This window comes from Petaurus breviceps, unplaced genomic scaffold, assembly GCF_028583685.1.
Source record: "Petaurus breviceps papuanus isolate PSGF00001 unplaced genomic scaffold, PetGlider_PUasm1.0 38, whole genome shotgun sequence".
Taxonomy (NCBI): domain Eukaryota; kingdom Metazoa; phylum Chordata; class Mammalia; order Diprotodontia; family Petauridae; genus Petaurus; species Petaurus breviceps.
The window spans coordinates 54,200,937-54,228,818 of record NW_027186304.1 but is presented as its reverse complement, the minus strand read 5'-3'; the positions used below and the strand labels follow the sequence as shown (position 1 = coordinate 54,228,818).

Genomic DNA, 27,882 nt, shown 5'->3' with positions numbered 1-27,882 from the left:
GCAACTAAACAGGAAAACTAGAAGGCATGAACTCCTGTCAACTCTTAACACCTGGTACTTATCCATAGCGATACTAGGTTTTCATTTTAGAAATGCTGATTCAGACACAATATGAAGTTGTTCTTCATTCTAATAATCACAGCCTTCCAAAAATGGAATGGATTACTTGAGTATGATGGTAGACAGTAGAGTACAGGCTAGATGATGGTGCCTTGTTAGGACTGCTGTAGACAGGATTGGTGGATCCCTCATGGACTGTGTCTGGGTGATCTGAAAGGTCCTCCCCAACACTAGGGACATTTTTCCTGAAATTTCAAGCAAATGTAGGTGTCCAAAACCTCTTTTTACTTCCATAAGTGGAAGGAGAAAGTTGTTTTTTGGAATTGAGAGCAAAATGGCCAGAGAAAAACTTGATGAACTCTGTAGCTTTTGCTTAAGGAGCTGATTTCTAAGGTCCTTTCCACTTCTAAAAATCCTATGATTCCATGGAATTGGGCTTGTTGAATTTATTATAAGTGGTAAAATGAAGAGATCTTTGTAGCACAGAGAGGAATATGGCCACAGAAAGAAACAAATACATGGTTTAAAATAATGTGATCTTTATTTCAGTGATGAATTACGCCTGGGCCACGAGAAGGTCACTGCCTTTGAGTATTATGTGTCTGTAGCTCGAGGACATAGAGATTACAACATTCGTGCTCAACAGCCAGAGGATGGGCTTTCAGAAGAGACTCAAGTCAAGTGTCTTATGGATCAAGCTACAGACCCCAATGTGCTTGGCAGGACTTGGATAGGATGGGAGCCCTGGATGTAAATCTGTGGAGAAGAGGAAGATACTGAAGAAAAATTACCTGAAGAAAAGAAACCAAGTTTGAACTTCATTTTGTGGAATTGAATATAATTCACGGTCATGATAAAAACAAATGCCATTGTAACAGTAAGACTAAGGTTTATATTTATAGCAAAAGAAAAAATATGGCCCCACACCAAGACCAAAGATGAGATGCCTTTTTTACTATAGGTCTTCTTCGGTTAAGCATGTTTCAGATGCTCACGTTAGCTATCTACCTGCATCCATTGTGATTTTATCTACTGTCATCTTGGAAAGTGTTTTAACAAACCAACAAGTAATGTGGTTGAAATTTTCATGTATTATTCAAACTGCTCATAGCAATGGGAGGTAATGACACATCTGTAGCAAGACTGAAGAAAAAAAACCAAAAGCATACATTATTTTCTGCTTGTAATTATGGTCCTTTAACTTTTCTGTATAAATAAAAGTAGACCCACACTAATGCCCTATTTTGGATCCATTTTATAGTGTTTTTTTTTCCTTTTCTCAGTTCTGGTAGAATTACTTATAAGAAAAAATCTTTGAGAAAAATTTAGCCTCTATGACCAATTTCTGCTATTCTGATCCATAAAGGAGAAAAGAAAAAGTACCTTGAGTTAAAACGTACACATTTACGTTCCTCTCTTATCCTCAGCACAAAGATAACTTCAGTGAACCCCCACATATTCGGACAAATTATACCAAAGTACAAAGCAAAGATCTTGTTTGTGAAATATTAAAAATGATTCCACGTTTAAAGAAATTCTACACTTCACACACAAAACTGCAAGTGGTATACTGATCAATGAAGAACTCATTTGGAATTAACAAGATTGCATAATTTAAAAATCAGAGTGAAGGCTTAGCTCCTCTTCACGTGTTCCCGGGCCAGTGAGGCTTTATAAGTAATTTTTTGGAACCGTTCTTAGGGACTTTGGTGTGAGATGAGATTGGGCTTAAATGATGATAGGTATAATAAGGTTAATATTGGACACAACATTTCTGGCAGGTATAAAATTCTGAAGTCTAGAGTTAGGACTTGTTAAAAAGAAAATGAATAATACAAGTTGGTTAGTTTTTGTTTTGTTTTGTTAAATAGTTTCAACACAGTAATTCAACTTCTCTAGTCTAAGCACATTGTGTCACTAGTTAATTCTAGTATAGTCAGATGGATCCCATCATGGCACTGAACAGTTATATTTTGTGAAGAGTGTTCTCAACAAATGACATTTATTCAACCAAAATGTTTTATCTTTTCAAGAAAAATAAGTGAGATCATGTATGTGAAAATCTATGTATATAATCCAGTGGATACTCTGCTACAACATGGAGACAATCAGACAAGAATTTAGCTAACTTTTGATTTGGACTGTTCAAAAAATATTCCATTTTCCTTAGCTATTGTAATTTCGATGTTTTCCCTCACATATGCAAATAGAACTGAATATATCCAATACTAATTTTAAATGTTTGTTTCCTGATTATGTGGAATGAGTTTGATTTATCTGCTATATGAAATCAATGAAATTGTAAACTACTTTTTACATTTTATATCAATAAAAAATATGTCACTTCAAATTTACTGTATGGAAACGTCTGCAGTCAAAGCTTTCTGCTTGGAAATAACAACATAGCTAATTAAGAGTGCAATAAAAAAATCCTTGAGCTGCAGCTTACCTTGTGTTCAAAAACAAAATGTAAAACTCAGTCAAGATGGTGAATACCCTCATCACACATTTATGAGGGACATGTCCGACTACTTTGACCTATAAGAGCAAAGCTTAGGCTTGTGGTTCTTGCCAAACATGATGACTTGATTTTGCAAAAATAATGTCATAACCTGGAGCTACCCCAAGACTGCTGGCGTGGTAAGGTCGACATCACCCAAACCAGCAGCTCTTAGCCCTCACTGATGTGGTTCCTTTTAAGTCAGTACTTTATCACAAGGACCTCCTGCTGTAGTGAGAACAAGTACTTAAAATAGAAGGAATTGCATCAAGAAGTATCAAACGATATCAAATACCATCGCCTCCCAAGCCAGCTGTTCCCACAGTCCTGACTCCCAATCTCTCAAGTATCTAAAGTCATATCATATCATATCATAAAATGATCTAAGTCATGCCTCCGGTTCTGTAACTAGGCCAGAGCTCACTCTTGACCGGTTGAGATGGGGGGGGGGGGCAATTTGCTGCCACAAAAAGGGTTGATCTGGGTGTCTGGGTCTCCATATTGGGTGCCACCAGAATACTAAGAGATTAGGCATGCCAGTTGTTGATCATGTGAGATCAGGAGCAGGCTCTTGGTACTCTGCACAAGCTTGTCAAGGCCCAAGCTAGACATCTGTAGGAGTAAGGAAACCTATAGCAGTATCAGAACTGTGCTGCTTTATACCCACAGGAAGCCTCTGGGAATCAAGAGGGAAAGGAAGTCATTCACAAAACTGGCAGGATGCAAGATGCCACGCTAATGTTTTTTTCTTTTGGTGGCTTTCCTTCCTAATGGTTTTTTCCTAACTCTCCTTTCCAGAAATGTCCCAATGCTGCCGCCTGCTGTGGTGCAGCCTCCTGGGATCATAGTGAGTCTCAGAGATTCTCAAGAGTAAGAGTCCTGCTAATTATAAGGGGAGAAAGATATTTAGGGTTTTGTTTTTTTTTTTTTTAAGAAACTGGGGTTAAGTAACTTGCCCAAGGTTACACAGCCAGTTTTTTTGTGTGGGTGTTAAGTATCTGAGGCCAGAACTGATCCCGGGTCCTCCTGACTCTGGGGCTGGCGCTCTTACTCACTGTGCCCCCTAGCCACCTCAAGATATTTAGTTTTTAAGGAAGAGCATTTATAATTTTGAAACTGAAGCATCTTTTTTTTTTTGCCTTTTTGGAGGGCAATTGGGGTTAAGTAACTTGCCCAAGGTTACACGGCTAGTTGTGTTTTTTTTTCTGTGTGTTAAGTGTCTGAGGCTGGACCTGAACTCAGGTCCTCCTGACTCCAGGGCTGGCGCTTTACTCACTGCACCACCTAGCCACCCCTCTTTTTTTTTTTTCTTAACTGCTGGACTAAAGCCTGGTTTTGACCACATCTGGCCCTCAAGTTTCTTGATAGAGCATCAGAGTTTGGCATGCCCAGGAATCACAGGGACTCTGGCTCCAGGTGTGGGAACCAAGAGAAAAAATTGAGATCTCCAAGACAAGCTAAGAGATTTTTCCAGGAAACTGAATAGATTAAAACCAATTTTCCCCCCAGTGGACTGTGAATCAGAAAGGACAACCCTGAATGAAGTGCCTCAATGTGGTCAGAACACTAGAGAACTAAATATATTCAGGTCAAAAGAATAATCCAGAAGGAGGTCCTTGTAACAAAAAATAACCAAATAAAAATTCACTAAAATTACACAGCGCTGCATTTGTCTTAAAATTTTTAAAAGTGGGTCTATTGTTTTAACAACATTATACTGACTTGTAACTCATTTTATGTGGCTTGGTAGGAAGGCTGCCCTTGGGACCAGCTCATTGAACACTTGGTGTGTGTAAAGCAGATTTGGAACTGAGGCTTCCAGCATGAAACCAGACCCCATCCCTGCTCTCATGGAGCTAACAGTTTTAATACATAAGAACATGAATGAAAGGTATTTAAATGACTTTGGTAGGCAAATAAGTATAACTTCATTTAATTTGAAAATTAACTTTGTAGTGTTAATGATTCCATATGATTCCATCATTTGGCAGGCACTTAATAAATACAGAACACTACTCCGATGAATCTTTTTCTTTTAGATGTCCTTTAAGGTGGAGGGTTATTTCACCTGTAGTTTTGAGTATAATGTCAAAATCATTTGGTAACAAGATAAATATTACCATATGGTGCTCAGAAGTGTCATGAAATTTGGCCAGCGTGCTCCATGCTTCCAGAAATGGTTTGTCATGTTCACTAAGTAAGGCTCACTAACTGAGGTTTGCCAGTTACATGAAACTCGAATTGCTAATCACTGGACGATATCGGTGATACAGAGATGCTAACTGTACGTAGTGATTCATATTAAGGGAGAGCACACCTGAATGATCGGAAAAAGCCACCTCAGCCCTGAAGGGGCATCCCCTGGGGATAAGGGGGGGGACAGGAAGTACAGCCTGTGACCCTCCATTTTATACCACGTGAAGCAATCATTGAAGACCCGCCTAATCAAAAAAAGAACAATTTGTGTATTCAAAAGGTTGGCCCTTAGCCCTAGATCTGCAAGCTCAGACCAAGCACCTACCTGGTGTCCATTTCCTACTATGCTAGGCCTAGTAGAGTAGACAGGAGAAAAAGAAGATACAGTTCTTGACCAAGGAGCTTATAATCTAAAAGAAAACAGAAAACGATTATAAAGAAACTCTAAGACAAGCTAATTCAAGTCAATGCAATAAACACGAAGAACTCTGTTTTGTGGTTCAGGAGGTACTGCAGGTCTGTGCTAAGGAAAACGTACAAGAATGCATATAGTGAAAGGTTTTTAGTTTTAAGACATGTCCAGAGATTCTCAGGGCTGCTAGGTGGCGCAGTGAATAGAGCACTGGAGTCAGGAGGACCTGAGTTCAAACCTGGCCTCAGACCCTTAACACCAAAACTAGCCATGTGACCTTGGGCAAGTCACTTAACCCCAATTGCCCTACCTTCGCCCCCCCCCCCCCAGAAAAAGTAAAACAAAAACAGAATCTTGTGTTGAAGCTTGAAGGAAATGCAGAATTTGGATTGGTGGAAAGGAGATTTTGAGGTTTGCCAAAGGGGACGATACTAATATGTTTTGTTTTCTAGTGGATAAGGAATATTAATTGTGGAATATAGATTGGTGGAAACCAAGGCCAGAAATGAGTAGGTTGGGAGGCTTTTATTATGATAGTCCACACATTTGGTAATGAGGATTTGCACTAGGGTGATTTAGAATTTAAAAAAATTATTCATGCAAAGAGAAGTTTCCAAGGTGGAACATCCAAGCTTTAGTGAGGTGATTTGATGTGGGGAGAGTGTCTCAAACATGGGTGACTGGGTATCACTGATGGAGAAAGGGAATCTAGGAGAAGGAAGAATTAGGTGGTGCAGTGGATAGAGCATTGAACTTGGAGTCAGGAAGCCCCGGATAGCCATGTGGCTCTTTCTCCACATCTGTAAAACGACGGGGTTGGAATCAGTGGCCTGTAAAACCCCTTCAGGCTCTAAATCTGTGATCCAGTTAGTTTTGGGAGTTTTTAAATGTTATTTATTCTGACTTAAATGCCCTCAATCCAAAAAGGACTTCCACAAACACAACAGCTTTCAAGGAAGACATTCTTTGAAACTGGATCTCCATTTTAAAAAGGGATCCCGGGGAGGTACAACTGAAGGGAAAATGTAAAACTGCCTTGGACCTTTTTGACTGCACCGCAATTCCCACTGAAAAGGGCTTTTCCTAGCTCTGTGGTCAGCAGACTGGCCCCAGTGACAGAATGTCTGCCCGGTTCCCTAACTCTCCAAGACTTCCATTCCAAGCCATCAGCTGAGTAGGGTCGTGCACTTTGGACATTCACCAGATCCCTCTCTTTACATTAAACAATGGACAGAAGAAAACCAAAAGAAGTTTGGAAGGAAGCAGAGCAGAACAGTTTGAGAAGAAACTTGTAGAATGTTTACATACTTGTATTTTTTAAAGCAAGTGGTATAAAATGGAGATTCATAAGAGGGCCAGTTCTGTCTCCCACTTGGGGATCTAAGGATTCCTCTGGAGGGTTGGGGTGACTTTTTCTAATGATTTATCATTCTGGCATGTTTTCCTGTTAATTCAGTCATCGAGTACAGTTAGGATCTCCCTTGTACCACTGATGTCTTCCAGTAATTAACACTCCAATTTCACAAAGCCAGGAAACTTGGACCAACTTTTACAAAAGGTTATTTACTGAGAAGACATAACAAAAGCATTTCCGCTCTGATGATCCCTCCTTTACTACTTCAGTGCCTGTGGAAAGTGAGTTCAATCTTAAATCATTTGCCCTTCCCCTTCACTTTTACTGTAGGACCTAGCGTCATGGTTTCAGGGTCAGACTAATGAAGGGCTGGATCCCCACTGCTCTGGTGCTGTTGAATCATGCTCACTGTCCACAAACCCTGCATGGATTCCAGCTCCCAGATGTCTAATGGCTCTCCTCATCTTCCAAAGCTTACTTAGCCTGTTTCATTTCCAATACTCCTTCACCTAAGGCAGGAAAGGGTAAGAACAGGGGCAGATGCAAACACAGGGCTTCATGCCAACCAGAGTAGGAAGAGGAGGCCATGGGCATGACCTCTTTCAGCCACAGCAAGGCCATACTCATGATTTCATGCCAACTTCAGGTGAAAAGGGGCCCAAGGCCCCTTCCTCCTTCAGAGACACGCAGGAACACCTCCTCCCTGGACACCAGAGCAGGACAAAGGGATAAGCTGCTCCCAAAGGAGTCTCATGACATACTCCCAAATCTAGCACAGTAGCCAATCAAAAGGATTTCTTCACCATGTGGTTAATAGACTGGAAAAAGTCATAGCTGTGCATGCTCTGAAGTGGAGATCAGAACCCTCCATTACACTTCCTCACCATCCAGAGGCAGGTCCCCAGGCCACCCCATTTGATTTGTCAGAAAGAAGAGGACCCTACATGTTCTCTGAGGACAACGTTCCAATGGGCCACTGCCACAATTACACACAAACATCTCGAACTCTTTAGATTTCATCTGCTTTATACACAGGTGAGATTCAGCCCATTCATCTCTGTGGCTACCACTGCCCCATACGCACTAGTATGCCGATAAATGCTTAACAACCACCTGGCGGGGGGAGGGGGGGACATGACATACACTTTTAAGTTTAATAGACATTTAACATTTTCTCTCAAAGTTTAGACATTAAACAATGCAATAATGGTGTAAAGGCTCACACTGAAAATTTGACAACTCAGCACACAGTACCTGCCTTAATGGGACTGCCTTCTCGTTGTGATTGAGGATAATCTGGCTGATTCATAGGAATGAACAGGATATGATTTCATCAGCTGCCGCAAAAAGATAAGATTGGCCATCTTGCTTGCTGAACAACCCTACGGTTAAAGGGGGGAAAGGCTAATATGGACAACACAAATATTTAAAACGTGGAAGAAGGATGCTTCATTAGGATATCTACCTAAAGATATCCATTTGAACTTGGGGTTTTTTTTGAGGCTGTGCAATATGGCAGCTCTTCCCAGAATTGCACTGTGATTGCTGTCAGTTTGTCAAACACAAGAAAAAGCAGCTTCAAGTGGAAATTGCAGTATTACTTACTCCCTTTCTGCTTCCTAATGAGTATGCTTCTTTGGAGTTACAAATTTAGCCAGTATTCTCCACCTTCCAGGTAGCACTTTGCTTTCTTTTCCTGTATGCAGTAAATGGGTTTTAGTCTAGTGGCAAACTTAAATTTTGATAGGTCCCCCTCTGTTAATGCCCTGGGTGGTGGCACAGGGTACCTGATCTCTTCAGAAATGAGGTACCAGCAGGAAATCCAGTGTGGTGGTAATAGAAGCCAAGTAAATGGCCTTTGGTTTTAAATGAATCCAACAGAATGTAAGCTCAAGTGCAAAGAACTGTGGTGTTTTTGTTTCTGTGTCCACAGTACCTATCACAATTCCTTAAGCATAGAGGTACTTTATGAATATTTGATTAAATTAAATTGCTGTGATTTGAAAAAAAAATATATATATGGGTTAGCTTTGGCTGAGTTCAGCAATCTTTTATCTTTGTTACCTTCCAAAGGACCTAGTGGGGTGATACACCAAGGGCTACCCCAAGGTTCTGGAGCTTGGAAAGCAAGGAGTCATTTATAAGTTTCTTATTTATGAGGGTTTCAACTTTGCCCAGATTCGCTAAATGATTCACTAAATGCTTGCTAAGTCAATATGTGACTCAGCCTATGCAAATAGAGCCCTGAATGTTTGGAGACAACCTTGTTCATTCCTCTGCATTGCTTTAAAAAAAAAAAAAAAAGAAAGGAAGGAAGGAATTTTTTTAAAAAAGGAGCCTTTGTCTGAGTTCTGTGATTTCACCAGTTTAACGTCTGTGAGAGCAAGGATCATTTCTATTCAACTTAGAAACCCCTCTTATGGGGCAGCCAGGTGGCACAGTGAGTAAGAGCGCCGGCCCTGGAGTCGGGAGGACCCAGGATCGGTTCCGGCCTCAGATACTTGATACCCACACAAAATAACTGGCCGTATAACTTTGAGCAAGTTACTTAACCCCAATTGCTTTTTTAAATAAATAATAAAAAATAAAAATAAAACAAGAAACCCCTCTTGTGTTGTACCTCAAACCTAGCCCATTGCTTTGCACATGGCAGGGATTCTGTGTTGCTTTGCATGAATGACTGGTATACAGTACTATCATTGAGGGAACTCCCTCTACCTATGCAGATTGGCACCTGCTCTGGAATTGAGTCTGAGATAGTTGCCTACGGCACTAAGAGGTTAAGTGACTTGCCCAGAGTCTCACAGCTAGCAAGTTTCTAATGCCAGATTTAAACTCAGGCAAATGAGTCTTTCTGACTCCAGCTCTGGCACTCTGTGCACTGTGCTATCTCACTGCCCAACTAATATTTACAGAATACTTTAGAGTTTATCAAGTGTTTTCATATATTATCTGTGAAACAAAAAAGAGTGAAACCAAGATGACAGAGTGGTAGAAAGAAAGAAGTTCAGCTGACCCCAATCCCACAACTGCTCTGCAGAGAGCTAGGAAACACCAGACTGAGTGTAATCATACTGTGATTCTTCTAGGCCACATGAGCAAAGCAAGACACAGAGAGGTCACAGACACTGGGGATGAGGCCTAGCAAAGAATGACCACATTAAACATTCTGTTGTAGGAAAAGACTCTGCAACTGGGCAAGAAAGAGTCCCAGAGAAACCATTTTTACAAGCAGCATCTCTGATGAAGGCCTCATTTCTAAAATATATAGATAACTGAGTCAAATTTATAAGGATACAAGCCATTCCCCAATTGACAAATGGTCAAAGGCTATAAACAGACAAGTTTTCAGATGAAGAAATTAAAGTTATCTATGCTTATGTGAAAAAATGTGGTATATGAATGTAATGGAATATAACTGCTCCATAAGAAATAATAAGCAGGACTTGAAAAAAAAAACTTGGAAAGATCTGAATGAACTGATACTGAGTGAAGTGAGCGGAATCAGGAGAAACAGGTACACAGTAACAGCAGCACTGTGTGATGACCAACTTTGATAGCCTTAGCTGTTCTGAGCAATGCAACGATCGAAGACAGTTCCAAAAGACTCATGATGGAAAATGTTATCCACGTCCAGAGAAAGAACTATGGAGTCCAAATGCAGCTCGAAGCATACTATTTGCTCTCTTTTTTGTTTCTTCTTTCTCATGGTTCCTCCCATTGATTCCAATTCTTCTTTACAACATGACTAATGTGAAAATATGTTTAATATGAATATGTATGTAGAGCCTCTATCAGATTGCACACAGTCTTAAGGAAGGAGGAAAGGAGGGGAAGAAAATTAATTATAAAAAAAGGAGTCCCAGACCCAGCATAGAGGGGCCTAGTCTTGTGCACCATGCAGAAACAGGGGAGGGGTGGCATCTCTGCTGTTCACTACCAGTCCCAAGTAGTTCGTCCTGATTCAGGGTAGACTAAGGAAGGGACTTACCTAAGGACATTCCAGGGTGAGGAGCCATCACAGGCCCTAGATTTTGTATTGAGCAAGGAGCTGTACAGAAGCAAGCAGTAGCTGTGTGGCTCTGACCCCAGCATTGGAATGAGGATTTCACATTCAACCTGCAGCCTAGCCTGAAGCCTACGGCATAATAACCACAGTATAATAATAGCCATGGAAAACAGCAGAGGACCCCAGAAAACTCAAGTTCAGCCTGGATATTCCCTTCAGAAATAAATAGTGCCCAGCCTTAACATAAAGTCCAAAGTTAGAAAGTAGGCTTGAAGAATAAGCAAACAAACAGACAAATGAAATCCCACCATAAAAAGTTATTATGGTGACAGGAATGCTCAAAACACAAATCTAGAAGAATAGAATGATTCCAAAACATCTACAAGCAAAACTTCAAAGAAAAACAATTTGGGCACAAATTCAACTAAAATTCCAAGAAGAGATGAAGCAAGAATTTAAAATTTTTTTTTATAAAATAACATGAGAAAGCTAGAGGAAAATGTCAGAAAAGAAATGAGAGCTATAGAAGAAAAAATGTGAAAGGGAATTAAGAAGCTGGCACAAAAGTTACAAAACCTTGCCCAAGCAATAAACTCTGAAAATTAGAAAGGATCAAATAATGATTCCATAAGAGAAAATAAACTCCAAAACTAAGTTACAATGGTCATTTACTACATGCAATGTGTGCTAATCTATACTGTATGATGAAGAACTGTGAATGATTTAGCTATTCTCAGCAATACTATCCCAAAGGACTAATGATGAAGAATACTATCTGCCTCCAGAGAAAGAACTGGTATTGTTTGAATACAGACTGAAGCATGTTATTTTTCACTTTTTCTTTCCTTTTTCTTTTATTCAAGTCTTCTTATACAAAATCATTAATATGGAAATGTTCTATATGATTGCACATGTATAACTTATATCTTACTGTTTACCATCGCAGGGATGGGGAGGAGGAGGGCAGAAGAGATGGAAGGAGGCACAGAATTATAAAACATTTTTTAAAAATGTTAAAAACTGGGCATGTAATTGGGGGAAATATATTAAATTCTTAAAAAGAAAATTAACTTGAAAGAAAGAAGATGATTATGATGATGACTATCTCATTACAAAAACAACATATAAGAATCACTGAACTCCCTGAAAGCAATGATGGAAAAAGAATCCAGGTATATTTCAAGAAATCACAAAAGAAAACTGCCCAGATCTCATAGAACCAGAGGGCAAGGGGAAAGTACAAAGAATTTATCAGTTACCTCCTCAAAGAACCCCCCCAGATGAAAACTACTAGAAACAGACCCAAAATCTATAGCTTCCAGGTAGAAGAAAAAGTACTGCAAATAGCCCAAAAGAAAGAATTCGAGTACCAAGGAGCCACAGTCAGAATCACACGTGATTTAGCAGGCACAACGGTAAAGGAGTAGTGAGCTTGGAATACGATACTCCACAAAGCAAAGGATATAGGTTTCCAACTATAAGTAATCCTACAGGAGAAAAAAAAATGGATCTTTAATGAAATAGAGAATTTCCAAGCATTCCCAATGAAAAGACTAGAAATGGGGGCAGCCAGGTAGCACAGCGAGTAAGAGCACCGGCTCCAGTGTTGAGAAGACCTGGAGATCGAATCCCAGGCTCAGACACTTAGCACCCACCCAGAAACACCTGGCCGTGTAACCTTGAGCAAGTTACTTAACCCCAATTGCTTAGGGGCAGCCAGGTGGCTCAGCGAGTAAGAGCACCGGCTCCAGTGTCGGGATGACCTGGGATCGAATCTGGGCTCAGATACTCAGCACCACACCCAGAAATAACTGGCCGTGTAACCTTGAGCAAGTTACTTAACCCCAATTGCTTTAAAAAAAAAAAAAACTAGAAATGTATAGAAACTGTGAAATACAAACACAGGAGTTAAGAAACAAAATAAGCTAAACAAGAGCAAGCAATCATAAGGGACCAAACAAGGATAGGCTGTTTGCATTCTAATGAGAAGATGATGCATGTGTCATGTGTCTTCTCAGATCCCTCCTACCACCGGGGGTTATAGAGTGAGTCTAATTAGACAGAGGGCCTGGGAGTGGGTCTATTATATTTTAATGATTCCTTTTTTTTTTTTAAGCAATCAGGGTTAAGTAACTTGCTCAAGGTTACATGGCCAGGTGTTTCTGGGTGGGTGCTAAGTGTCTGAGCCCAGGATCCGATCTCCAGGTCGTTCTGACACTGGAGCTGGTGCTCTTACTCGCTGTGCTACCTGGCTGCCCCTATTTTAATGATTCTTAAAAAAAAAAAAAGTTTTACTGGGGGCAGCCAGGTGGCTCAGCGAGTAAGAGCACCAGCCCCAGTGTCGGGATGACATGGGGATCAAATCCGGTCTCAGACACTTAGCATCTACCCAGAAACACCTGGCCGTGAAACCTTGAGCAAGTTACTTAACCCCGATGGCTTAAAAAAAAAAAAAGTTTTACTATGTATTTATTTTTATATTACATTTACAGATGACTCCCACTTTGTGTGAGGTCTCTTGTTACAAAGTAAAAATTAAGTAAAACTAATACTGTGATCTCATTTGAAAGTTCATGCAATATTTCACATCTGTAGCATCCCCACCTCTATTTTTTTTAAAGTAACAAAAATCTAATTTCTCATCATCTCACTTTCTAACCTCTTGGAGAAAGACAAAAAAAGAGGCATTTTAGCAAATGTACATAGTCAAGCTCGCCAAGTCTTTGTCACCCTGATGGGTGTGAGTCGGAATCCTAGAATTGTTTTAATATCTTTTTCTCCAATTAGTAGTGATTTGGAGTATTTTTTTTAATATAGCCATAGATAGCCTGGGTTTCTTACTTTGAGAACTGTCTATGTATATCCTTAGACCATTTGTCAATTGGGGAATGGATTTTTTCTTATAAATTTGAATTAGTTACTTTTATTATCTTGAAAATTAACTTTTATCAGAGAAACTCTCTTCAAAGATTTTTCCCATTTGTTTCTCTTTTAATCTTAGTTTTATCAGATTTGTTTGTGCAAAACCTTTTTATTTTATGTAATCAAAATTAGCCATTTTACCTTCTGTAATATTCTCTACTCACTGTTTGATCATGAACTTTTCTCCTATCCATATATGTGATAGGTATTTTTTTTCCATGTTTCTCTAATTTGTTTATGGTGTGGCCTTTTATATCCAGGTCATATATTTGGAGCATATCTTTTTATATGGTATGAGATGTTGGTCTAAGTCTACTTTCTTCCATATTGCTGTCCAATTTTCCCAGCAGTTTTTGTGAACTATGAGCTGTCACTGATCTTAAAAGAAGAATGGAAAGAGAGAAAAAAGGAGAAGAAAAATGGGGAAAATTGTCTCGTATAATCAGGGTGTGCAAGTAGAAGGAGGAAGGGGTGAGGGTAGTGGGCAATACTGGCACCTTACTCTAATTGGAACTGGTCAAAGAAGGGCAGAACACATGCTCATTAGGTCCTGAATTACATTTCATTCAACAAGAAATCAGAAAGGAAAGGAGAGAAGGGTTAGAGGAATAAAAGAGAGGGTAGATTAAGTGAGTAATGTCCTAAGTAAAACAAACTCAAACAAAGGATATTTATGGCAAAAATACTTACAACAAAAATATTTATAGTAGTTATTTTTGCAATGTTAAAGAATTGGAAAATGAGGAGATGCCTATTAATTGGGGAATGGCTGAATAAATGATGGTATAGGAATGTGATGTAAAACTGCTGTGCTGTAAGAAATGAAGATGAGCTTCAGAGAAACGGGAAGACTCATATGAACTGATAGTGAAGTAAGCAGAAGCAGAAGACTTTATATAATAACAATTTTGTAAAGATAAATAACTTTAAAGAAAGGAACTCTGATCAATGCAAGACCAACCAAGGTTCCAAAGATTCCTGATAAAGAGGTATGGACTCAAAATGCAGAATGAAACACATTTTCTTGGACATGGTCTATGAGGTAATTTGTTTTTCTTGACTATATATATTTGTGAAAGGGGTTTTGTTTTTCTTTCTCAATTAGGAAGGGGGAAGGAAAAGGGCGATAAGGTAGCTTTTAGTTGATTGAAACAAACTTTAATGAAAAAATAAGCCAAAAATAGATGTTCTCTTCTAAACTGAATGTTGCCAATTTTACTCGCACAAAAAATGACAAAATTGGAGTAGAAATGATTATTTTATGTGATAGTCTAGAAAGTTTTCTTAAAAGTAGAGATAAAGGAGACAATATGAAGGAATAGGTAGACAAGTCTCACCTCTGACATGTATTAGCTATGTATAAATCATTTAACCTCACAATGACCCAGGCAATTCTCTGACTATAAACTGAAGGTAAAATCTATATCAGATGAAGGGTTTTCCTCACCAAGGAGTTCCTACCAAAGAATAAATGACCGATCTGAACAACACACACACACACACACACACACACACACACACACAACTAGAGTTAGCGATGTTCACTATAATTCTCATTGATCTATCAAAAGTAGTAGAGTACTTCAATAATCCATTCACAAGGTGCCAAATAAAGCTGAGACTCTGAGCTTCACCCCTATTAAAGATTTGTAGGAGACAGTGATGGTCACGTGCTTGACATTTGCTACATGTTCTGAGTTCTCACTCTCCTTCTGAAATTCCTGCATAGAACTACCATAAAGATAGTAAGTATGGCCATGTAATGAAGCGCTCATATTCTCAACACAAGATTCAGACCTTCTGCTGGAGTAAAGGAGGGTCTAATAGTCTTCTCTAAGTTGTTTTCCCAACATTAAACACCTCTTGTTTGGCAAGGCCTATATAGCCCAGAGTTGATACACTTGGGTCCTGATCAACTTCCTAGCTGAATGTCTCTCTCCCATTCCTGGGTATGAACTTTGCTTAAAATGACAAATGCAAGTGTGTCATAGGATTATTTTCTGGACCTCTAGACTAGATACAAACCTGTAACCTTTAGAAGAAGGCCAAGAAAAGTCCCAAATTAAACCCTCTTGACAGAGAATACTGGAAAACTTCCCCTGGGCCAGAGGTATAGAATGCTTATTAACCCTACCATTCCTGACTCACTTTTTTCAAGGTAAGTTAATCTTAGAAGGTCCTCCCATTTTGAGTTCTAAGGTTCTAAAAGCCTCAAGAACTACTCCTATGCAGATCAATACAAAACAAACCAAAAAACTCAACACTTCCCCAGGAGTATTATACCTGGCATCTTAGCCAGCCAGCGTGGACTTTTACTCAAGTTTTCCAATTTTACAGATAGTCTATTCTTCTATTCATCTTTCTCTTACCCAGATTTTATTATTGATTTATAGGATTATCATAATGTTAACTTTATAACCACAGAATAACAATATTCACTAGAGACTTCCTCATAAAGCAGCAAACCACAAAACTATTTTGATTTTTAAATTGTTATTTAAAACACAGGGAAAAAACTGTTAGCCAAATAAAAAGAGACTAAATTAATAGGAAAATAATTTTTAAAAAAATTTTCAAACACTTAGAAGAGCACTAAAAATAATAGAAAGCAGAAGAGTTCAAAAGGCCTGAGTGTATCCATCTTAATTATGAAAAAAATCAAAGGCAATGATGGGAAATAGGATAATTAAAATGATTTTTTAAAAGAAAGAGTCATAAATTAAGGAAGACTTAACAAACCAAGAAGTTTATGTTACAGTAAAGATGATTTGGATCATGAATTCAAAGCAGCTGTTCAGAATATCAACTCTATAGCTGGGTACAGTGCAAAGGCTGCTGTGTTTGAGGCAGAGGTCCTGGATTCAAATCCTGACTCTGTCACTAACTACTTGTGTGGCCCTGGTCAAGTCACTTAACCCTTCTGGGACTGTTTTCTGGCCTGTCTGTAAGTAGCCACAATCAACAAGAGTGCTGGGATCAAGGGTGTGCTAAAACCAGCCTGTAGGTATATATTCTTGCCTGAAAGCCAATTAAATTTTCATGTGAACCTTTACATCTTGAATATTGCCAAACACTACAAAACTAGGCTTGATTTATTGTTTTGTTGATTATCTAGACTTGTGAAAGTGATAGAAAAAATGTGAAAATGCAAATTAAACTTAAAAGTGTAACATATGTGGGGCACCTAGGAGGCACAATGAATAGAGCAGTGGCCCTGGAATCAGGAAGCCCTGAGTTCAAATCTGAACTCAGACTGGGTGACGCTGGGCAAGTCACTTAACCTTGAACTGCCTACCCCTACCCCCCAAAAAAGTGTGTCACATGTAAATTTTTTCCCCAGGAGAAGTGGTTGTTAAACATTTGCCAGCACACTACAAGTGGGGCTGAAATCTCTTCCTGTTCTAACTCCTGTAATTATTTATACTGATACACACTTGAACAAATGAAAAAGCATTTATTAAGCACTGTGATGACAAATACAAAAGTGTAATAGACCCTCTTCTCAAGGAACTTATGGTAACAATATATTCTGGAAAATGGTAGCCTGGGAAGGGAGTTTTGGTTTGACAAGTTACAGGATGGAGAATATGGTCCGTAAAGGTGGCCAATCAATGTGATCTTTCCAGAAGTAATGGTTAATATGGCTTTGATCGCTGAGTGTGAAGCAGGAGAATGTTGGTACAGATGACAAGGATTGAGATGTGAAGCAAGCTCTGCTCTGGTGCTGAGTCAATGCAGTAAGCTAGGTGGGTTTGAACTCCTCATGAATGAGTGTAGCTCAGTCCCAGGGACGTGGGGGCATGACTTCTGGAAATGTGCTCTAGAGGTCATCTTTTTCCAGGCAGGGGAGATGGCAGGATGGCTGCACTTGACAGCAAAATGGGATGTGACCCTTTCTGGTTGGCTGTTTAGTTTAAAACTTAGAACATACTCCACAGTTCACCACAAAGTCCAGTAAGCTATTTCGGGTTTAACAAACAAAATAGATCCATGCTAGCCCTTCAGAGATGCTGCACTTATCTTCCTTGCATAGGCCTGGGACATTCTTTTCAGCACCTACCAGGGAACATTTTGTCCCAGTAGAGAAAATGGTCAGGATAGTGTAATGGAAAGAGCCTTGAATTTGTATTCTAGCAGATTTTGGTTCCCAATCCAGCTTTGCTTGAGTCAAATCTATAAAATGAGAGGGTTCTTTTCCAATTCTAAATCTAATATACTGTGACCCTGAGACTCTTAATCAGATACAGGAGTAGTAAAATGTCGAGGAAAAAATAGTTTCTTTTGGTGACTAAAGTTAGGCCACAGATGACAGGCATGCAGAGCATAAATACATGTTGAGATCAAGTTTTAAAGATCTCTGATGCTTACGTGTCACCTCTCTCCTAGAGCACACTTGACATAGGGCAAGGTCTACTGGTGACAGAGGGAAATGATCTAGGTAAGGAATTATGGTTCTAATAAACCATTTCTTCAGACCAACTCCCTGAATATGGGCTAAGTATTAATTTATGTCAGATGACTAGCAAGTCCAAAGAGCACATTTGAATGGGACATATGCTCAGTGGCAGGTGTAAGCAGAATAAATAATCCTCAATATATGTCAGGCTGGGGAGAAAAGCTGCCTGATATTTGGGTTTTATTACTAAGAATGTCAGCAACCCTGTGGTAGATAAGATTGGCTAGTCAGATCAAATACTTGCTTTAAACTATGGTTCATATATATATTTTTCAGAGTCTGCTAAAATTAATTTAGTTATATATACATGTGGCATTATATGACATTGTGAATCAACAACAGTAATTTGTTTTTATGTAAGACTTTGAGGTTTAAAACGTCTTCTCTTCTGAACAATTCTATGAGCGAGGCTGTGCAATTATTAGTATTCTCTTTACATAGATAAGAAAAGAGACTCAGAGATTAAGAGATTTTCCTGTGATCACACAACCAGTATCTGAGGCAGGATTTCAACCCAGATCTCCTGACTCTGAGCTGCTTTTTGTGAATAAATGGAAGGTCAATGAATCAATCAACGAACATCTATTAAGCATCTACTACATGCCAGACACTTTGTTGGGTGAATACATGTTCATAGATTAGTAAATACGAGATACAGACAAAATAAATAGAGAGTGATGAGGAGAGGTTAAAACTAACAACTGGGGGAATGATAAAAATAATAGCTAGCATATAGAGAACTTTAAGGTTTGAAAAGCGCTTTGTTGCTATTGTTCAGTCATGTCAGACACTTGGTGACCCCATATGAGGTTTTCTTGGCAAAGATACTGGAGTGGTTTGTCACTTCTTTCTCCTATTTATTTTACAGATGAGGAAACTGAGGCAGACAGGTTAATCAAGAAACTTGCCCAGTAAGTGTCTGAGGCCAGATCTGAACTCTGAAAGATGAGTCTTCCTGACTGCGGGCCGAGCACTCTAGCCATTGTGCTGTCTAGCAGCCCTCAAAAAGCACTTTATCAATTTTACTTCATTTTATCTTCTCAACAGCCCTGTGAGGCTGGTGCTGTCATTATCGTCCCCACTTTGCAGATGAGGACACTGAGGCAGAAAGCGCTTAAGTGACTTGCCCGGGTTTGCACGGCTAAGACCCGTGGCCAGGTTCTCTTGGTCCAGCATTCTTCCCACCGCACCACCTGGCTGTGTATCATCAGGGAGCAGAATGAGGAACCTACAGAACTCGCTTTAAAACCCTGATACCTTTGGATACAGTTATAATGAACATGTAATCATTTTTAGTCTTATGTTGTAAACTAAAGCCCCCAAAAAGCTTGACAGTTGGACATCTCAATTGTGTTAGCAGTACAGGAAAATCACTGTAAATATCAGGTACTGCAACTTTTAAATTTGCTTTCTGGAGCATTTAAAATGACTCTTTTCATTGTTCAGTGAATGTTCAACTCTTCACGACCCCATTTGGGGTTTTCTTGGCAAAGATACCAGAGTGGTTTGCCATTTCCTTCTCTAGCTCATTTTACAGATGAGAAAACGGATGCAAACTGGGTTAAGTGACTTGCCCAGGGTCATACAGCTAATACATGTCTGAGGTCAAATTTGAAGACAGGTCTTCCTGTGTTCTGACCTGGTAATCTACCCACTGTACCATATAGTTGTCTAAATGGCTATGCATCAAGGAAAAAGGATTAAGAATAAGAGGATCAGAAAATACTCCAATTGTCCAAATATATGTGATTTCATTATCACAGGCCTTCACCAGAACCATAAGTAGGATGGAGTGACCAGGACTTTGCCCAGGGGGCTGAATTTAGAGGACACTAAAAGCATCTTCAACCTCTTAGCACTTTAGAAACAACAGATCTCAGCACCTACTTGGCAGGAATACTTAACTAAAATAGCTACCAGATGGCGGGGTGGGGGGAATTCCTCATTCACCCCGCTCTTCCTTCCCAAGTGTGGCAGCCCCCCGACCAGCAACCTCCCACTGGTATCCAAGGATACGTCTCTTCTGTATGGGGGAGAATCTTACATCTTCTTCGCCACCAACTGATGCATGCTGGGACTGCCTGCTCCAGGAGCAAAAATTCATCATGGTTCTGTTCTCCATCGAATCATAAACTACATTCCATTTGGGCCTATTCCTCTTGTGTTCTTTCCATCTTGTAGCACTCGTAGAGACTCAGCTTCCCCCAGACGATGCGTCATCCAGCCCACAGAAATCATGGAGGCAGAACCAGAATGTTCCTTGTTCTCTACTGCCATGTTCAAGCTCTCCCTTTACTGACATCACTAAGCAATCTCTCTACCTTTGAAGTTCACACCATTAAAAGTTATCACCAAACAAGACTGTGGTGGTCACTGTCTACTAGTATTCGGGTTATTTTCCCACCTTTCCCAAAAAGTTCAGTGTCTGGCTCACCGTCTTCCTCTTTTCTTCAACTCTTCCCTTTATACTAGGGACATCCAACATCGATGCTGATGCTCCCTCAACCACTCTCACATCCCAGTTTTTCCCAGTCTCTTCAACTACTAAGACCTATTCTTTTACTCTATCTCAGCTACACACAGGGATGGTAACAGTTTAGATGCTGACATCAACCACATGTATTTCACTTCATAATGGGAGGCTCCATCTCTCCCTATGCATTATCCCTTCTAAATCTGTTTTTCATCCTCATCATTACCTTGAAGTCATTTTTTTCAGGGCAATTCCCTTGCTCTAACAATTTTCCTCCATTTCCAATCAACTGTATAGTCGATCTGTTCAACTCTGCACTCTATTTTACTCTCAAATCCCTTGTCTCCTTGCCATATAGTTGACTCTGCTTTTCCAAATCTTAAGCCTAGATTACTTCCACTACCCTTGCCCTTTGATCATCATTACTCACATGCTCCTAAACAGAGGCAAAGGAAACCATACAATCAAATTGACTGGCTATACTATAAATTTATGTTATCTAATATCAACTGGGTCCTCACTGCTGCAAGGTAATCCTTTTACTCTTCCCTGATTGATTCTGAGAAGAAAATGGTGAGAACAAAAGAGGACATATATGACAATAGTATGTGAGGATGGGAGGGTTTTTGTTTTCTTAATGGTGAGGGAGACTTGAGTATCTTGTAGGTAACAGGAAAGGAACCATCACATAGGGAAGGTGGTCATTGAGGTGGGGCAGTCTGTAATAGAAAATGGGAGGATACTGAATCAAGGGTATTTATAAAGGGGTTGGCCTTGGCCATGGCAAAATGCCACACCATCAGAGACTAGAACATGAATTGAGGGTGGGGGGTGATATCAAGGGATTTTGAGATAGAAAGATGGGGAGAAGAGGGAGCTCATAGCAAATAGTCTCTATTTTCTCATCAAAATATGAGATGAGGTCTTCAGCAGAGCAGGTCAAGGTAGGGAATGCCATGGGAGCCTTGAGGAAAGATAAGAAAGTTTGGAACACCTGTTGTGGAGAGTAGGCTAGGAATTGATTAGTGAGGAATAGAATGGATGTTTTGCTGAGATGCGGGCTCCATTGAGATTTGATAATGTAAATTTATTAGGAACTTAATCAGCAAGTTTTCATTATTTCCTCCAGCTCCATTCAGAAGTATGTAAATAGGAGCAAAGAAGGCAGACAGTAAAAGTAATCTAGGTTTGTGTTTAACAAGGCATGGTTGGCCAAAGGACAAGGGATTTATGAATAAATTATGGTGTAGTGTTGACTTTGTTCACCAAGGGATCAGGATAGAGAAGGAAGGAAAGTATAGGTAGTGTAAGAGTGATGGCCTGGGAAAGAACTGAGGGGTGGAAGGAATGGGGGTCATAGTGAAAATGAAGAATAGTGTCAGGGGTCATAAGGCAGAGGAAAAAATAGGGTAAAAGGTTATGCATCAATAAAGGAATTTCAGAGTTAACGAACATGGAAGTAGAACTCTTGTGGGTGATGGCAAGACCAAAGGTGTGTGTATAGATAAGGTGGGCTGGAGGACTAGGTCATGGGAATTGAACAGACTGAGGAACTGAGAGGTTTTGAGGGAAAATGAATATGTATGTTGAAATCCTCTCATATGAAATCCACTGGAAGAGGAAACGGTTTACCACTCCAATATCTTTGCCAAGAGAACCCCATGGACAGCATGATCCACAGGATTACAAAGAGTCAGACACAACTGAATGATTGAACAACTACAAATGTTGGGATGGAGAGAAAGACTGTAAGCGATGCATTAAACTTACTGAGGAAATAAGAACGTCGGAGGGGTCAATAGCTATGGCCAACGTGAGGTGAAGTGGATGATATGCTAAGATGTGGTGAAGTTCAGTGGGAAGAATGCAGCAGAATGACAGTGACCGAAAGAGGAGCTGGCAGCGGCAATGGGGGACAAAGAACACTCCAACTCTCCTGTAACAACTAATGAGCGGGATGATATCAGTAAAGACGCAACAAGTACGGAAAGGGTAGAGAGAGGAGCATCAGGCAGAGTGTCAGCTGTTGGAGAAAGGTCTGTTAAAGAAGAGGTGTGAAGAGGCTTCAGAGTCCTTCCTTAAGGTCCAACCACGTGGCAAGCAATACTGTGTCCAATGAAACCCTGGGATGTTTGCTTCATGTTAGGCAGGAGAAGGAGGCGTGGGACTCCTGTCAGGAACTAGCAGCGTTAGCCTGTACTGGAGAAGACACTGATGGGGTGGGAAGTTTTAGGGAGGGGAATCTTGGTCAGGGGTCAGGCCTGCATGGGAGAAAACTCTGGAGGCCACAGAAACTGGGAGGTGGTGGGTTGGGTATTTCTGATAACAAAGATTAGAACCATAACTGGATGAGACCAAATGTATATGAAGAAGATCTGTACTGAAGGCAATATAACTATCAGCATACCAAGGGACTGCTATACAAGGTGTCTGACAAGGGTGACACCAAAGGCAAGGGGAAAAAAATTCTCTGATCTTAATTCTGAAAAAAAGTCAACTGAGAGATGTGTAGTCAATAACTAATGATTCACATGCCTATTCTCCCATCTATGAAAAATTTTTTATAAGAATCATCTACACATGAATCTAGATCACACAGGAGGTAAGTAGAGGAGAGAATAAAGCAGGATTTTACAAGCAATACTCAGCAAAGAGCCATATCTTTACCATTGTTCAATTGACTGAAAGATGCAGAGAATGTAAGGCATCACTGTGCTTATTATTTGTTGATTATGAAAAAAAACGAAACAAAACAAGTTGATTCCACAGAACAAAACACTGACTTACAGGCTCTTTTTCAATAAGGTGTCTCTCATACATACCTCAAAATCATGAAGGTATCTTGGAGCCAACAAATCCATAAGCATTTATTAAGTGCTCACTGTGTACCAAGCACTGTGCTAAGTACCGAGGATATAAAGAAAGACGAAAACATTCTTTGTCCTCAAGGAAACTCACAATCTATTGAGAGAGACAACACATACACAAACACGCACAAATGTGATTTGTGACACTGTTCAATAACCCCTTGATTATAAAGAGTGAGGGGAGGCATAAAATAGGGATACTCGCCCAAGGCGGCAAGCACCATGAGGGAGGAGATCCAGCCCAGGCTCCACGTCCAAGAGGGATATGGCAGGTAGGTTGTACAATGGTTAGAGACTAATTGTTAGGCCCAGAGTCAGAAAGACTGGAGTTCAAATCCTGCCCTAGACACTAGCTGTGTCATCCTGGATGAGTTTTCTAACCTCTGTTTACCTGAATCTCCTCATCTTTAAAATGGGGAAAATAATAGCACTTACATCCCAGGCTTGGTGTGAGGATCAGATGAGATCATACAATCCTGCCTCTGAGGTTCTCCAGGAACTCCTGTTTTGAGATGTCATTATGCTAATGACCTTGGTCCCTAGAACACTCCAGAGCCACAGGGAAGACCTGATGGTTGGAAATGTCCATTGTCCAGATTTTGGATGGACAGCCTAGAGAACTTGTACATCAGGACGCATACCTGGGATGGACAATGTAGAAGGATGAGCTGTGGTTAAACATGAGGAGGAGAACAAGCCGGATTGCTTCAGGAAATTACTAAACTGTTCCTGAGCTTTCCATGAAAGCAAACGTCCATTTTATTAGTGTTGTTATATGGCATCAAAACAAGGAATACGATTATATCTGAAGAATAAAAAATGACTATCTCCCAGAAGGAAATGGGGAGGCACATGGTGGGTGTGAGTAGGTTACAACATCCACCCAGTAAGGAACTCCAAAAAAGGGGAGTAAAAGATATAATCAAAGAACTGTATGAAAGGAAGAGAAGGCAGGCTGGCCAGGTGGTGATATGAGAGAGGACAGATGGACAGGGTGTTCCACTAGTACCCTCATGATGCCAACAGGAAGAGAAGAAGGCCTCTGGCACTTCTGGTGAACTTATGGAAGGATGTAGACAAAAGATACACATGACTAGCTGCTATGGATAGGTGGAGGGAACTCCCATATCGATGGGATCATGGACTGCCTCACCAGCCTGACTTCACACTACTTTATATACTAAACTTGGGACAAATTATATGATATACAACCTATTTGTGACTCCTTGCTCTTGCTCTCCCAGTTCTGGATGCCTAGAATGTCCTCTTCACCATTTCTGCTTATTGAAACTCCAAATATGTCCCAAGGTCTAATTTGGGTGAAGCCTCCTCCTTAAAGCCTACCCTAGTAAACCAAACCAGAAATTCATTATCTGTCCCTCACTGATTCCTTCATTTGAACTTTTTTCAATTAACAAGAGAAAGTTAAAACAAAACACTTGAATAAATATGTATAGTCAAGCAGAGCAAAATCCCACATTGGCCACGTCCAAAAAATATGTCTCCATCTGCCCTCTGATTCTATCATCTCTCTGTCAGGAGGTGGGAAAACAGGTTTCATCTCTCTTGTGATTTTTACAGTACCCTGCTTATGAATTTGTATTCTAAATTGTATTATAGTTATCATTTTATGTGTATCATCTGCCCAAATAGAGTCAGTATGGTCCAGCTGTAGATAGAGCACTGGTCTTGGGGGAAGGAAGACCTGGCTGGATTCAAATCCTGACTCCATCCCTTACTAACTGTGTGCCTGACGACGAATCATGTAGCCTTCCTGAAGTTCAGTTAGCTCTCTAATATTTATCTGCTAAGTGAGATTTCACATGAAAGAAATCACAGATCCTAGACCTACAACAAATCTTTTCAACTAAACTGTAAGCTCTGTGGGCCCAGAGACCCCTTTCTTATTTATTTCTGTGCCCCTTGATGTCTAGAATAATGCTTTGTAAATTTTTTTTTTTTGTCAATCACTAGAGTCCAACTCTTCGTGACCCCATTTGGGGCGTTCTTGGCAGATACTGAGGTGGTTTGCCATTTCCTTTTCCAGTTTACTTTACAGATGAGGCAACTGAGGCAAACAGGTTTAAGTGACTTGCCCAGGGTCATATAGCTGATATCTGAGGCCGCATTTGAACTCAGGTCCTCCTGACTTCAGACTTAGCACTCTATCTCCTGTGCCACCTAGCTGACTCTCCTTGTACATAGTAGACATGTAATAAATTGTAAAATCAAATTATCCTGAGAAATTGAATGTTTAAAACTGGTTTAGTTTTTGGAGGGGTTGTCTTAATGTCGGGGCTACAGGTTTGTATAAAAGCTACAGAATGAGTGAGCTGTGAAAGTGAAGATATTGGATAACAGGTAAACATGACAAACATTTTCAAGATCTGTACTAAGAGATGCTATCAATCCAAAAGAATGTTTTACTAGAATAATTAGAGGTGGGGAATTAAAAGGCCTCAATAAGGCTAATGCAAGACCAACCACAAGATGGCACTCTTCAGTAGCCTCACGACCAGAAACATGTTCAGGAACAGGAGAAAATGGGTATTCTTTTTGCCAAGAAGTAGACATAAGAACAGCTGAGAAACACAGAACTTTCTAAAGCCATGATTTTTGTAAGCCTTTCTCTTTAATTTATGCCTTCGAGCCTGTTAGTTATAATAGCACTTCTGTGGTTATTGGGACACACAGAACTATATGGCCTCCTTCACTTCCTGAAGCCCCAAGCTTGTGGAGGTGGGGAGATACACATAGGGAACAACCACGAAGTCAAGTGGAGGTGGCTGGTGGCAAGATGAGCTCATTTTCATGATTCAACTGTCTTTTGGTCAAGAGTTTAAAGCAAACAGAAGCTTGCATTGTGCTGAAGAGAATTTGCATCTGGGGTGCATTGATTTACATGCATAACCTGACACATAACAAGGTTTGCGACTGTCATCTTGGAAACAGCACAAGTCTGGCTGAAAGGACCTAATCTCCTAGGCCTGCTGAAACATTTCGGGTATGCGCTTTGAGACTGCTCTCCAGATGTCTGGACACCTAAGTGGGAAAATGATTAGAATACTCTCCGGCTGAATTAAACGATGCGACATAAGCACGTTTCCCCTTGCCCAGAACTTCCTGAAATATTTCTGCTAAACTCTGCCTTAGCTCAAATATGGGGTATGTTGGAGAGAGTTCAAGATTTAAAAAAAAAAAAGTCACAAACGCCTATTTGCAGTAAGCTTATAAAACTTCGCTGAGCCACTGCTGGAGAGAGAGCACGCAGCAGTGGAATGTCCCCCCCCCCCCCCCATCATCTCATTATCTGCAAACATCTTGGCTGAACCTTAGGAAGCTCCTCTCCCCTTCCTCCCTCCCCCTGCCATGACATCTGTCTTTTCTCTCCCAGCTGGCTGACAAAGATGGGCGGCTGCTGCTGTTGTCTAGCTGACAGAAGTCTATGTGTCACAGAAACCCCCAATGTATCTTATCCCCCCACCCCCGAATGTGAACTGGTAGTGGGTGTGACCTTTGGCCTTGACCAGTTTCCTCTCCTCAGCTGATAGTGATTCTGACCTGAGCGTGTCACTTAGATCGAAGCAGAGTTAAGTGAGGGGTAAGTAGGTTTCTCTGATACCGATGTAGATGGCTGGCTAGTCAACGGGCTTTTGCGCCCCAGAGAGACCGGATGTGAAGAGATTGTTTACACATTTAAACACATTCTGTTCAGGGAATTCAGGCTCCAGCAGGGTCTGCATGATTCTGGAAACGTGATCAGCCGCGACGATAATGCTGTGACTGAAAAATATTAACAGCTTGCCGTCCTCCCTGAGGCTTGGGGTGCGGGTGGGGGGAGTCCCAGTGCATGCCTTAAGTGTCTGCGCCGTCCAAACTGCACGAAGCCTTTCGCTATAGCATCAGTCCGGAGAAGCGCGAAGGACGCTGACTTATGGGTCAAATTAACCAAACTCGCCTCCAGAGATTATTTCTTATCTGGGTCTTTGTAACCTTACGCACAGTGCAGACATTTGCTCGCATTTAAAGCCTCATTAGGCAGCGGCTGAGTCCGTGCCAGCGCACTCGCTCTCCCTTTTCCCTCCCCTGAGGACGGGCGTTAATTCCCGGGGGGCTGCCTGTCACTTCATTCTCTAGTCCCTGAACTCCAGGGAGGTATCACGTGGAAAAAAGGCCACTACCCTCCTGGCCCCCTTATCTAAATGGCCCAGGGACCTTGCTCCCCCAGGAAGAGGGAGCCCCGGGGCCCTCGGGCCACTCCAGTGGTGTGGCTCCCCCTCCTTTCACCTGAGGAATGAGGTGGTTCAAAGCCCCATAAACAGGAAGGAGGGGACGAGAACACAGAGTCCTGCACGTTGAAAAACTGGCAGAGGGAGGGTCCTTCCCAGCAGCCAGGCCCGGGCCGTGTCCCGCAGGGGGTGGGGGAGGGCGGGAGGAAGAGCGCGCGGCTCCGGCCTTCTCGCTCCCACGTGGCCCCCGCCGCTCCGAGGTGGGCTGGCGCCCGCAGCCCCGCACGCGGCTCGGAAGGCGCTCCCGTCCCCGGCAGCCCAGCGTACCCCCTCGGGCGACCAGCCCAGTCCGGAGCCAGAGGGGGCTGGGGCAGCCCGTCCCCGTCGATCCCGCCCCTTCCCGC

General features: G+C 41.0%; 1 protein-coding gene and 2 long non-coding RNA genes across 4 annotated transcripts in view; 2 read left to right on the top strand and 1 right to left on the bottom strand.

Annotated features, from left to right (window-relative positions):
* Positions 1-2,410, top strand: part of PRKDC (protein kinase, DNA-activated, catalytic subunit) — a 183,383-nt gene extending 180,973 nt beyond the window's left edge. For both annotated transcript variants that reach the window (XM_069099902.1, XM_069099901.1), the window contains exon 86: positions 610-2,410. In XM_069099902.1, the coding sequence (XP_068956003.1) occupies positions 610-814 (205 nt within the window). In that variant the 3' untranslated portion in view covers positions 815-2,410. The remainder of the gene's footprint in view (positions 1-609) is intronic.
* Positions 583-27,673, bottom strand: LOC138170516 (uncharacterized). The gene is made up of 3 exons (XR_011170644.1): positions 26,811-27,673; positions 5,082-5,166; positions 583-816 (listed from the first exon to the last, which is right to left on the bottom strand). It is a non-coding gene; the product is annotated as an uncharacterized lncRNA (long non-coding RNA).
* The window catches only part of LOC138170518 (uncharacterized), a 53,200-nt gene continuing 48,873 nt past the window's right edge, over positions 23,556-27,882 (top strand). The window contains exon 1 of the long non-coding RNA XR_011170646.1: positions 23,556-26,850. This is a non-coding gene — a long non-coding RNA (uncharacterized lncRNA). The remainder of the gene's footprint in view (positions 26,851-27,882) is intronic.